We start from the raw sequence: 13832 nt of genomic DNA, 5'->3' as shown, positions 1-13832 counted from the left end.
TTATGTACTCAATCTCTTTCAAAGTTCTAGGATGCATTAATTTGATTATCATCAATAGCTAAGAGCTAAATCATGACAATAAGTTTGAGGTTTTATGTAGATGTAATTAATACACAACTATGTATGTATAATAGTAATATCTTGTTTTGAAATGTTACACTATCTGACACAAAGTAGGTTGTCAAGAAATGTGTAATAATTGAATGAGTGAATCTATGATAAGATATACTGTTGCTAAATTGCACCAGTTTCAGTTACTAGATGTATTCTGACTAAAAGAATATTTTACATTATGAACTAATATATTTTACAAGGTTGGAAAGAAGTGAAGATCAATTGAAAGTACTTACCATCGAGCTTCAGAAGAAATCAAGTGATCTGGGTAAGTTTTAGAGAATAACATATGTACATGATAATATTAACCAATTATAAAACCATCAACATTATTTCAGAATAAAATATAGTTTCTCCTCCATGATTTACCAATAGTGATTATTTGATAACTATTAATTTGATTTTTCAAAGATAGAAAATTTAAATCTTAAGAAAGACTTTTCAGTTTCATTATGCAGTTCATACATACCTAGAATTGTAAGGAGCCTAACAGATGTTTTGTAGTCTTTTTTATTTTTCTCACTATATATATATATATATATATATATATATATATAATTTTTTTTATACACCAGGTTCTGATTAGTCATCAACTTTATCCACATCAGTGTATACATGTCAATCCCAGTCTGCCAGTTCATCCCGCCACCACCCCCACCCCCCGCTGCTTTCCCCCCTTGGTGTGCATACATTTGTTCTCTATATCTGTGTCTCAATTTCTGCCCTGCAAACCGGTTCATCTGTACCATTTTTCTAGGTTCCACATATATGCGTTAATATACGATATTTCTTTTCTCTTTCTGACTTCACTTTGTATGACAGGCTCTAGATCCATCCACATCTCAACAAATGACCCAATTTCGTTCCTTTTTATGGCTGAGTAATATTCCATTGTATATATGTACCACATCTTCTTTATCCATTCGTCTGTCAATGGGCATTTAGGTTGCTTCCGTGTTCTGGCTATTGTAAATAGTGCTGCAATGAACATTGGGGTGCGTGTGTCTTTTTGAATTATGGTTTTCTCTGGGTATATGGCCAGTAGTGGGATTGCTGGGTCAGATGGTAATTCTATTTTTAGTTTTTTAAGGAACCTCCATACTGTTCTCCATAGTGGCTGCATCAATTTACATTCCCACCAACAGTGCAAGAAGGTTCCCTTTTCTCCACACCCTCTCCAGCAATTGCTGTTTTTAGGTTTTCTGATGATGCCCATTCTAACTGGTGTGAGGTGATACCTCACTGTAGTTTTGATTTGCATTTCTCTAATAATTAGTGATGTTGAGCAGCTTTTCATGTGCTCCTTGGCCATCTGTATGTCTTCTTTGGAGAAATGTCTATTTAGGTCGTCTTCCCATTTTTTGATTGGGTTTTTTTTTTTTTTAATATTGAGCTGCATGAGATGTTTATATGTTTTGGAGATTAATCCTTTGTCTGCTGATTTGTTTGCAAATATTTTCTCCCACTCTGAGGGTAGTCTTTTCATCTTGTTCATGGTTTCCTTTGCTGTGCAAAAGCTTTTAAGTTTCATTAGGTTCCATTTGTTTATTTTATTTTTTTATTAGTATTTTACATCTTTATTGGAATATAATTGCTTTACAATGGTGTGTGAGTTTCTGCTTTATAACAAAGTGAACCACTTATACATATACATATGTTGCCATATCTCTTGCCTCTTGCGTCTCCCTCCCTCCCACCCTCCCTATCCCACCCCTCCAGGCGGTCACAAAGCACGGAGCCGATCTCCCTGTGCCATGCAGCTGCTTCCCACTAGCTATCTATTTTACGTTTGGTAGTGTATATATGTCCATGCCTCTCTCTCGCCCTGTCACAGCTCACCCTTCCCCCTCCCCATATCCTCAAGTCCATTCTCCAGTAGGTCTGTGTCTTTATTCCTGTCTTACCCCTAGGTTCTTCATGACATTTTTTTTTTCTTAAATTCCATATATATGTGTTAGCATACGGTATATGTCTTTCTCTTTCTGACTTACTTCACTCTGTATGACAGACTCTAGGTCCATCCGCCTCATTACAAATAACTCAATTTCGTTTCTTTTTATGGCTGAGTAATATTCCATTGTATATATGTGCCACATCTTCTTTATCCATTCATCCGATGATGGACAATTAGGTTGTTTCCATCACTGGGCTATTGTAAATAGAGCTGCAATGAACATTTTGGTACATGACTCTTTTTGAATTATGGTTTTCTCAGGGTATATGCCCAGTAGTGGGATTGTTGGGTCATATGGTAGTTCTGTTTGTAGCTTTTTAAGGAACCTCCATACTGTTCTCCATAGTGGCTGTAACAATTCACATTCCCACCAGCAGTGCAAGAGTGTTTCCTTTTCTCGACACCCTCTCCAGCATTTATTGTTTCGAGATTTTTTGATGATGGCCGTTCTGACTGGTGTGAGATGGTATCTCATTGCAGTTTTGATGTGCATTTCTCTAATGATTAATGAAGTTGAGCATTCTTTCATGTGTTTGTTGGCAGTCTGTATATCTTCTTCAGAGAAATGTCTATTTAGCTCTGCACATTTTTGGATTGGGTTGTTTGTTTTTTTGTTATTGAGCTGCATGAGCTGCTTATAAATTTTGGAGATTAATCCTTTGTCAGTTGCTTCATTTGAAATATTTTCTCTCATTCTGAGGGTTGTCTTTTGGTCTTGTTTATGTTTTCCTTTGCTGCGCAAAAGCTTTGAAGTTTCATTAAGTCCCATTTCTTTATTTTTGTTTTTATTTCCATTTCTCTAGGAGGTGGGTCAAAAAGGATCTTGCTGTGATTTATGTCATAGAGTGTTCTGCCTATGTTTTCCTCTAAGAGTTTGATAGTTTCTGGGGTCACATTTATGTCTTTAATCCATTTTGAGCTTATTTTTGTGCATGGTGTTAGGGAGTGATCTAATCTCATACTTTTACATGTACCTGTCCAGTTTTCCCAGGACCACTAATCGAAGAGGCTGTCCTCTCTCCACTGTACATTCCTGCCTCCTTTATCAAAGATAAGATGACCATATTTGTGTGGGTTTATCTCTGGGCTTTCTATCCTGTTCCATTGATCTCTCTTTCTGTTTTTGTGCCAGTACCATACTGTCTTGATTACTGTAGCTTTGTAGTATAGTCTGAAGTCAGGGAGCCTGATTCCTCCAGCTCCGTTTTTCGTTCTCAAGATTGCTTTGGCTATTCGGGGTCTTTTGTGTTTCCATACAAATTGTGAAATTTTTTGTTCTAGTTCTTTGAAAAATGCCAGTGGTAGTTTGATAGGGATTGCATTGAATCTATAGATTGCTTTGGGTAGTAGAGTCATTTTCACAATGTTATTCTTCTAATCGAAGACCACGGTATATCTCTCCATATATTTGTATCATCTTTAATTTCTTTCATCAGTGTCTTATAATTTTCTGCATACAGGTCTTTTGTCTCCTTAGGTAGGTTTATTCGTAGATATTTTTTTCTTTTTGTTGCAGTGGTAAATGGGAGTGTTTTCTTGATTTCACTTTCAGATTTTTCATCATTAGTGTATAGGAATGCCAGAGATATCTGTGCAGTAATTTTGTATCCTGCTACTTTACCAAATTCATTGATTAGCTCTAGTAGTTTTCTGGTTGCATCTTTAGGATTCTCTATGTATAGTACCATGTCATCTGCAAACACTGACAGCTTTACTTCTTCTTTTCCGATTTGGATACCTTTTATTTCCTTTTCTTCTCTGATTGCTGTGGCTAAAACTTCGAAAACTATGTTGAATAAGAGTGGTGAGAGTAGGCAGCCTTGTCTTGTTCCTGATCTTAGTGGAAATGCTTTCACTTTTTCACCATTGAGGATGATGTTGGCTGTGGGCTTCTCATATATGGCCTTTATTATGTTGAGGAAAGTTCCCTCTGTGACTACTTTCTGAAGAGTTTTTATCATAAATGGGTGTTGAATTTTGTCAAAGGCTTTCTCTGCATCTATTGAGATGATCATATGGTTTTTTTCCTTCAATTTGTTAATATGGTTTATCACATTGATAGTTTTGCGTATATTGAAGAATCCTTGCATTCCTGGAATAAACTCCACTTGATCATGGTGTATGATCCTTTTAATGTGCTGTTGGATTCTGTTTGCTACTATTTTGTTGAGGATTTTTGCATCTATGTTCATCAGTGATATTGGCCTGTAGTTTCCTTTCTTTGTGACATCTTTGTCTGGTTTTGGTATCAAGGTGTTTGTTGCCTCGTAGAAGGAATTTGGGAGTGTTCCTCCCTCTGCTATATTTTGGAAGAGTTTGAGAAGGATAGGTGTTAGCTCTTCTCTAAATGTTTGATAGAATTCGCCCGTGAAGCCATCTGGTCCTGGGCTTTTGTTTGTTGGAAGATTTTAAATCACAGTTTCAATTTCAGTGCTTGTAATTGGTCTGTTCATATTTTCTATTTCTTCCTGTTTCAGTCTTGGCAGATTGTGCATTTCTAAGAATTTGTCCATTTCTTCCAGGTTGTCCATTTTATTGGCACAGAGTTGCTTGTAATAATCTCTCATGATCTTTTTTATTTCTGCAGTGTCAGTCGTTACTTCTCTTTTTTCATTTCTAATTCTATTGATTTGAGTCTTCTCCCTTTTGTTCTTGATGAGTCTGGCTAATGGTTTATCTATTTTGTTTATCTTCTCGAAGAACCAGCTTTTAGTTTTATTGATCTTTGCTATTGTTTCCGTCATTTCTTTTTCATTTATTTCTGATCTGATTTTTATGATTTCTTTCCTTCTGCTAACTTTGGGGTTTTTTGTTCTTCTTTCTCTAATTGCTTTAGGTGCAAGGTTAGGTTGTATATTCGAGATGTTTCCTGTTTCTTAAGGTGGGCTTGTATTGCTATAAACTTCCCTCTTAGAACTGCTTTTGCTGCATCCCATAGGTTTTGGGTCATGGTGTCTCCATTGTCATTTGTTTCTAGGTATTTTTTAATTTCCTCTTTGATTTCTTCAGTGGTCACTTCGTTATTAAGTAACGTATTGTTTAGCCTCCATGTGTTTGTATTTTTTAGAGATCTCCTCCTGTAATTGATATCTCGTCTCATGGTGTTGTGGTTGGAAAAGATACTTGATACAATTTCAATTTTCTTAAATTTACCAAGGCTTGATTTGTGACCCAAGATATGATCTATCCTGGAGAATGTTCCATGAGCACTTGAGAAAAATGTGTATTCTGTTGTTTTTGAATGGAGTTTCGTATACATATCAATTAAGTCCATCTTGTTTAATGTATCATTTAAAGCTTGTGTTTCCTTATTTATTTTCGTTTTGGATGATCTGTCCATTGGTGAAATTGCGGTGTTAAAGTCCCCTACTATGAATGCGTTACTGTCGATTTTCCCTTTTATGGCTGTTAGTATTTGCCTTATGTATTGAGGTGCTCCTATGTTGGGTGCATAAATATTTACAATTGTTATATCTTCTTCTTGGATCAATCCCTTGGTCATTATGTAGTGTCCTTCTTTGTCTCTTGTAATAGTCTTTATTTTAAAGTCTATTTTGTCTGATATGAGAATTGCTACTCCAGCTTTCTTTTGGTTTCCATTTTCATGGAATATCTTTTTCCATCCCCTTACCTTCAGTGTGTATGTGTCTCTAGGTCTGAAGTGGGTCTCTTGTAGACAGCATATATATGGGTCTTGTTTTTGTATCCATTCAGCCAATCTGTGTCTTTTGGTGAGAGCATTTAGTCCATTTACATTTAAGGTAATTATCGATATGTATGTTCCTATTCTCATTTTCTTAATTGTTTTGGGTTCGTTATTATAGGTCTTTTCCTTCTCTTGTGTTTCTTGTCTAGAGAAGTTCCTTTAGCATTTGTTGTAAAGCTGGTTTGGTGGTGGTGAACTCTCTCAGCTTTTGCTTGTCTGTAAAGGTTTTAATTTCTCCATCAAATGTGAATGAGATCCTTGCTGGGTAGAGTAATCTTGGTTGTAGGTTTTTCTCCTTCATCACTTTCAGTATGTCCTGCCAGTCCCTTCTGGCTTGCAGAGTTTCTGCTGAGAGATCAGCTGTGAACCTTATGGGGATTCCCTTGTGTGTTATTTGTTGTTTTTCCCTTGCTACTTTTAATATGCTTTCTTTGTATTTAATTTTTGACAGTTTGATTAATATGTGTCTTGGCGTATTTCTCCTTGGATTTATCCTGTATCGGACTCTCTGTGCTTCCTGGACTTGATTAACTATTTCCTTTCCCATATTAGGGAAGTTTTCAACTATAATCTCTTCAAATATTTTCTCAGTCCCTTTCTTTTTCTCTTCTTCTTCTGGAACCCCTATAATTCGAATGTCGGTGCGTTTAATGTTGTCCCAGAGGTCTCTGAGACTGTCTTCAGCTCTTTTCATTCTTTTTTCTTTATTCTGCTCTGCAGTAGTTATTTCCACTATTTTATCTTCCAGGTCACTTATCCATTCTTCTGCCTCTGTTATTCTGCTATTGATCCCATCTAGAGTCTTTTTCATTTCATTTATTGTGTTGTTCATCATTGTTTGTTTCATCTTTAGTTCTTCTAGGTCCTTGTTAAATGTTTCTTGCATCTTTTCTATTCTATTTCCAAGATCTTGGATCATCTTTACTATCATTATTCTGAATTCTTTTTCAGGTAGACTGCCTATTTCCTCTTCATTTGTTAGGTCTGGTGGGTTTTTATCTTGCTCCTTCATCTGCTGTGTGTTTTTCTGTCTTCTCATTTTGCTTATCTTATTGTGTTTGGGGTCTCCTTTTTGCAGGCTGCAGGTTTGTAGTTCCCGTTGTTTTTGATGTCTGTCCCCAGTGGCTAAAGTTGGTTCAGTGGGTTGTGTAGGCTTCCTGGTGGAGGGGACTAGTGCCTGTGTTCTGGTGGATGAGCCTGATCTTGTCTTTCTGGTGGGCAGGTGCACATCTGGTGGTGTGTTTTGGGGTGTCTGTAGCCTTATTATGATTTTAGGCAGCCTCTCTGCTAATGGGTGGGGTTGTGTTCCTGTTTTGCTATTTGTTGGCATAGGTTTTCCAGCACTGTAGGTTGCTGGTCGTTGAGTGAAGCTGGGTGCTGGTGTTGAGATGGAGGTCTCTGGGAGATTTTCGTCGTTTGGTATTATGTGGAGCTGGGAGGTCTCTTGTGGACCAGTGTCCTGAAGTTGGCTCTCCCACTTCAGAGGCACAGCACTGACTCCTGGCTGTAGCACCAAGAGCCTTTCATCTACATGGCTCAGAGTAAAAGTAAGAAAAAGTAGAGAGAAAGAATTAGTAGAAGTAGGAAAGAAAGGAGGGAAGGAAGGAAGGAACAAAGGAAGAAAGAAAGAAAAGAAAAGAAGGAAAGAAAGGAGGGAGGGAGGCAGGAAGGAAGGAAGGAGGGAAGGAAGAAAAAAAAGAAAGAAAGAAGATACAGTAAAATAAAATAAAGTATAGTAAAGTTATTAAATTAAAAAATAATTATTTAGAAAAAAAAAGGGACTGATAGAACCTTAGGACAAATGGTGGAAGCAAAGCTATACAGACAAAATCTTACACAGAAGCATACACATACACCCTCACAAAAAGAGGTAAAGGGGAAAAAATCATAAATCTTGCTCTTAAAGTCCACCTCCTCAATTTGGGATGATTTGTTGTCTAAAGGCGGGAAGCAAGGAAGGAAGGAAGGAGGGAAAGAAAGAAAGAAAGAAAGAAAGAAAGAAAGGGTAAAGTATAATAAAGTTATTAAAATTAATTATTAAGAAAAAAGATTTTTTAAAAAAGGGATAGAACCCTAGGACACATGGTGGAAGCAAAGCTATACAGACAAAATCTCACACAGAAGCATATACATACACACTCACAAAAATAGCAAAAGGGGAAAAAATCATAAATCTTGCTCTCGAAGTCCGCCTCCTCAATTTAAGATGATTCATTGTCTATTCATGTATTCCACAGATGCAGGGTACATCACGTTGATTGTGGAGCTTTAATCCGCTGCTTCTGAGGCTGCTGGGAGAGATTTCCCTTTCTCTTCTTTGTTCTCACAGCTCACAGGGGCTCAACTTTGGATTTGGCCCCGCCTCTGCGTGTAGGTCGCTGGAGGGCGTCTGTTTTTTGCTCAGAGAGGACGGTGTTAAAGGAGCCGCTGATTGGGGGGCTCTGGCGCACTCATGCCGGGGATAGGGAGGGGCACGGCGTGCGGGGCGAGCCTGCGGCGGCAGAGGCCTGCGTGACGTTGCACCAGCCTGAGGCCCCCTGTGCGTTCTCCCGGGAGAGTTATCCCTGGATTCCGGGAACCTGGCAGTGGGGGGCTGCAGAGGCTCCCCGGAAGAGGGGTGTGGATAGTGACCTGTGCTCGCACACAGGCCCCTTGGTGGCGGCAGCAGCAGCCTTAGCGTCTCCCGCCCGTCTCTGGGGTCCGTGCTTTTAGCCGCGACTCGCGCCCGTCTCTGGAGTCCGCGCTTTTAGCCGTGGCTCGCGCCTGTCTCTGGGGTCCGTGCTTTTAGCCTCGGCTCGCGCCTGTCTCTGGAGTTCCTTTAAGCAGCGCTCTTAAACCCCTCTCCTCGCGCACCAGGAAACAAAGAGGGAAGAAAAAGTCTCTTGCCTCTTCGGCAGCTCCAGACCTTTTCCCGGACTCCCTCCCGGGTAGCCGTGGTGCACTAACCCCTTCAGGCTGTGTTCACGCAGCCAACCCCAGTCCTCTCGCTACGCTCCGACCAAAGCCCGAGCCTCAGCTCTCAGCCCGGCCCGCCCCGGCGGGTGAGCAGAGAAGCCTCTTGGGCTGGTGAGTGCCGGTTGGCAGCGATCTTCTGTGTGGGAATCTCCCCGGTTTGCCCTCCGCACCCCTGTTGCTGTGCTCTCCTTCGCGACTTCGAAGCTCCCCCCTCTGCCTCCCGCAGTCTCCGCCCGTGAAGGGGCTTCCTAGTGTGTGGAAACCTTTCCTCCTTCACAGCTCCCTCCCACTGGTGCAGGTGCCGTCCCTATCCTTTTGTCTCTGTTTTTTCTTTTGCCCTACCCAGGTACGTGGGGAGTTTCTTGCATTTTGGGAGGTCTGAGGTCTTCTGCCAGCGTTCAGTAGGTGTTCAGTAGGAGTTGCTTCACGTGTAGATGTATTTCTGGTGTATCTGTGGGGAGGAAGGTGATCTCTGCATCTTACTCTTCTGCCATCTTCCCCTCCGCCTCCATTGTCATTTGTTTCTAGGTATTTTTTAATTTCCTCTTTGATTTCTTCAGTGGTCACTTCATTATTAAGAGTGTATTGTTTAGCCTCCATGTGTTTGTATTTTTTACAGATCTTTTCCTGTAATTGATGTCTAGTTTCATAGCGCTGTGGTCCGAAAAGATACTTGATACAATTTCAATTTTCTTAAATTTACCAAGGCTTGATTTGTGACCCAAGATATGATCTATCCTGGAGAATGTTCCATGAGCACTTGAGAAAAATGTGTATTCTGTTGTTTTTGAATGGAGTTTCGTATACATATCAATTAAGTCCATCTTGTTTAATGTATCATTTAAAGCTTGTGTTTCCTTATTTATTTTCGTTTTGGATGATCTGTCCATTGGTGAAATTGCGGTGTTAAAGTCCCCTACTATGAATGCGTTACTGTCGATTTCCCCTTTTATGGCTGTTAGTATTTGCCTTATGTATTGAGGTGCTCCTATGTTGGGTGCATAAATATTTACAATTGTTATATCTTCTTCTTGGATCAATCCCTTGGTCATTATGTAGTGTCCTTCTTTGTCTCTTGTAATAGTCTTTATTTTAAAGTCTATTTTGTCTGATATGAGAATTGCTACTCCAGCTTTCTTTTGGTTTCCATTTTCATGGAATATCTTTTTCCATCCCCTTACCTTCAGTGTGTATGTGTCTCTAGGTCTGAAGTGGGTCTCTTGTAGACAGCATATATATGGGTCTTGTTTTTGTATCCATTCAGCCAATCTGTGTCTTTTGGTGAGAGCATTTAGTCCATTTACATTTAAGGTAATTATCGATATGTATGTTCCTATTCTCATTTTCTTAATTGTTTTGGGTTCGTTATTATAGGTCTTTTCCTTCTCTTGTGTTTCTTGTCTAGAGAAGTTCCTTTAGCATTTGTTGTAAAGCTGGTTTGGTGGTGGTGAACTCTCTCAGCTTTTGCTTGTCTGTAAAGGTTTTAATTTCTCCATCAAATGTGAATGAGATCCTTGCTGGGTAGAGTAATCTTGGTTGTAGGTTTTTCTCCTTCATCACTTTCAGTATGTCCTGCCAGTCCCTTCTGGCTTGCAGAGTTTCTGCTGAGAGATCAGCTGTGAACCTTATGGGGATTCCCTTGTGTGTTATTTGTTGTTTTTCCCTTGCTACTTTTAATATGCTTTCTTTGTATTTAATTTTTGACAATTTGATTAATATGTGTCTTGGCGTATTTCTCCTTGGATTTATCCTGTATCGGACTCTCTGTGCTTCTTGGACTTGATTAACTATTTCCTTTCCCATATTAGGGAAGTTTTCAACTATAATCTCTTCAAATATTTTCTCAGTCCCTTTCTTTTTCTCTTCTTCTTCTGGAACCCCTATAATTCGAATGTTGGTGCATTTAATGTTGTCCCAGAGGTCTCTGAGACTGTCCTCAGCTCTTTTCATTCTTTTTTCTTTATTCTGCTCTGCAATAGTTATTTCCACTACTTTATCTTCCAGGTCACTTATCCATTCTTCTGCCTCAGTTATTCTGCTATTGATCCCTTCTAGAGTATTTTTAATTTCATTTATTTTGTTGTTCATCATTGCTTGTTTCCTCTTTAGTTCTTCTAGGTCCTTGTTAAATGTTTCTTGCATTTTCTCTATTGTATTTCCAAGATCTTGGATCATCTTTACTATCATTATTCTGAATTCTTTTTCAGGTAGACTGCCTATTTCCTCTTCATTTGTTAGGTCTGGTGGGTTTTTATCTTGCTCCTTCATCTGCTGTGTGTTTTTCATTTTGCTTATCTTACTGTGTTTGGGGTCTCCTTTTGCAGACTGCAGATTCGTGGTTCCCGTTGTTTTTGATGTCTGTCCCCAGTGGCTAAAGTTGGTTCAGTGGGTTGTGTAGGCTTCCTGGTGGAGGGGACTAGTGCCTGTGTTCTGGTGGATGAGGCTGGATCTTGTCTTTCTGGTGGGCAGGTGCACATCTGGTGGTGTGTTTTGGGGTGTCTGTAGCCTTATTATGATTTTAGGCAGCCTCTCTGCTAATGGGTGGGGTTGTGTTCCTGTCTTACTAGTTGTTTGGCATAGGTTTTCCAGCACTGTAGGTTGCTGGTCGTTGAGTGAAGCTGGGTGTTGGTGTTGAGATGGAGATCTCTGGGAGATTTTCACCGTTTGATATTACATGGAGCTGGGAGGTCTCTTGTGGACCAGTGTCCTGAAGTTGGCTCTCCCACCTAAGAGGCATAGCAGTGACTCCTGGCTGCAGCGCCAATAGCCTTTTATCCACATGGCCATTCTATAGTGGCAGGCTGGGACTTTTGGAGCTGGGTGCTTCCGTAGTCATGTTCTTTCAGTCCATTGCCTGTCCAAGTTTTTTCCTCCTATGCCATGTGAAATGTCACTGGGCCTTGTCTTACGGAATTTTCCAACTCCATCAGCAGCAGGAGTGCCACATCCCAGTGGTGACATTGAGAAGACCCATTCACTGGAGTGATGGGACCAAAACCCTGAGTAAGACTGACGAGCCACAGAACCACGTCTGCTCCTGCGCCAAGCCGAAGGCTCTCCACTTGCACCTGTGCAGTCGCTGTTCCATTTGTTTATATTTGTTTTTATTTCCATTACTCTAGGAGGTGGATCAAAAAATATCTTGCTGTGATTTATGTCAAAGAGTGTTCTTCCTATGTTTTCCTCTAAGCGTTTTATAGTGTCCGGTCTTACATTTAGGTCTCTAATTTATTTTGAGTTTATTTTTGTGTATGGTGTTAGGGAGTGTTCTAATTTCATTCTTTTACATGTAGCTGTCCAGTTTTCCCAGCACCACTTATTGAAGAAACTGTCTTTTCTCCACTGTATATCCTTGCCTCCTTTGTCATAGATTAGTTGACGATAGGTGCATGGGTTTACCTCTGGGCTTTCTATCTTGTTCCATTGATCTATATTTCTGTTTTTGTGCCAGTACCATATTGTCTTGATTACTGTAGCTTTGAAGTCAGGGAGTCTGATTCCTCCAGCTCTGTATTTCTCCCTCAAGACTGCTTTGGCTATTCGGAGTCTTCTGTGTCTCCATACAAATTTTAAGATTTTTTGTTGTAATTCTGTAAAAAATGCCATTGGTATTTTGATAGGGATTGCATTGAATCTGTAGATTGCTTTGGGTAGTATAGTCATTTTCACAATACTGATTCTTCCAATTCAAGAACATGGTATATCTCTCCATCTGTTGGTATCATCTGTAATTTCTTTCGTCAGTGTCTTATAGTTTTCTGCATACAGGTCTTTTGTCTCCCTAGGTAGGTTTATTCCTAGGTATTTTCTTTTTGTTGCAAAGGTAAATGGCAGTGTTTCCTTAATTTCTCTTTCAGATTTTTCATCATTAGTATATAGGAATGCAAGAGATTTCTGTGCATTAATTTTATATCCTGCAGCTTTACCAAATTCATTGATTACCTCTAGTAGTTTTCTGGTGGCATCTTTAGGATTCTCTATGTATAGTATCATGTCAACTGCAAACAGTGACAGTTTCACTTCTTCATTTCCTATTCATATTCCTTTTATTTCTTTTTTTCTCTGATTGCCATGGCTAGGACTTCCAAAACTATGTTTAATAATAGTGGTGAGAGTGGACATCCTTGTCTTGTTCCTGGTCTTAGAGGAAATGCTTTCAGTTTTTCACCATTGAGAATGGTGTTTGCTTTGCGTTTGTCATATATGGCCTTTATTATGTTGAGGTAGGTTCCCTCTATGCCCACTTTCTAGAGAGTTTTTATCATAAATGGGTGTTGAATTTTGCCAAAAGCTTTTTCTGCATCTATTGAGATGATCATATGGTTTTTATTCTTCAATTTGTTAATATGGTGTATCACATTGATTGATTTGCATATATTGAAGAATCCTTGCATCTTTGGGATAAATCCCACTTGATCATGGTGTATGATCCTTTTCATGTGTTGTTGGATTCTGTTTGCTAGTATTTTGTTGAGGATTTTTGCATCTATGTTCATCAATGATATTGGCCTGTAATTTTTTTTTTTTGTAGTATCTTTGTCTGGTTTTGGTATCAGGGTGATGGTGACCTCATAGAATGAGTTTCAGAGTGTTCCTTCCTCTGCAATTTCTTGGAAGAGTTTGAGAAGGATAGGTGTTAGCTCTTCTCTAAATGTTTGATAGAATTCACCTCTGAAGCTCTCTGGTCCTGGACTTTTGTTTGTTGGAAGACGTTTAATCACAGTTTCATTTTCATTACTTGTGATTGGTCTGTTCATATTATTTTCTGTTTCTTCCTGGTTCAATCTTGGACGGTTATACCTCTCTAAGAATTTGTCCATTTCTTCCAGATTTTCCATTTTAGTGGCTAGAGTTACTTGTAGTAGTCTCTTAGGATGCTTTGTATTTCTGTGGTGTCTGTTGTTACTTCTCCTTTTTCATTTCTAATTTTATTGATTTAAGTCCTCTCCCTCTTTTTCTTGATGAGTCTGGCTAATGGTTTATCACTTTTGTTTATCTCCTCAAAGGACCAGCTTTTAGTTTTATTGATCTTTGCTATTGTTTTCTTTGTTTCTATTTCATTTATTTCTGCTGTGATCTTTATGATTTCTTTCCTTCTGCTAA

The 13832-nt window shown here is 39.2% G+C and overlaps 1 protein-coding gene across 2 annotated transcripts in view; it reads left to right on the top strand.

The window, feature by feature from the left end:
* The window catches only part of SYCP1 (synaptonemal complex protein 1), a gene marked incomplete at both ends in the record, with an annotated part of 158173 nt that overhangs the window by 37781 nt on the left and 106560 nt on the right, over window positions 1-13832 (top strand). For both annotated transcript variants that reach the window (XM_082662438.1, XM_082662437.1), the window contains one exon: window positions 315-382. In XM_082662438.1, the coding sequence (XP_082518564.1) occupies window positions 315-382 (68 nt within the window). The remainder of the gene's footprint in view (window positions 1-314; window positions 383-13832) is intronic.

The sequence above is a fragment of the Grampus griseus genome, assembly GCF_964374135.1.
Source record: "Grampus griseus genome assembly, chromosome: 1".
NCBI classification, from domain to species: domain Eukaryota; kingdom Metazoa; phylum Chordata; class Mammalia; order Artiodactyla; family Delphinidae; genus Grampus; species Grampus griseus.
This window is presented reverse-complemented; position numbering and strand designations above follow the sequence as displayed.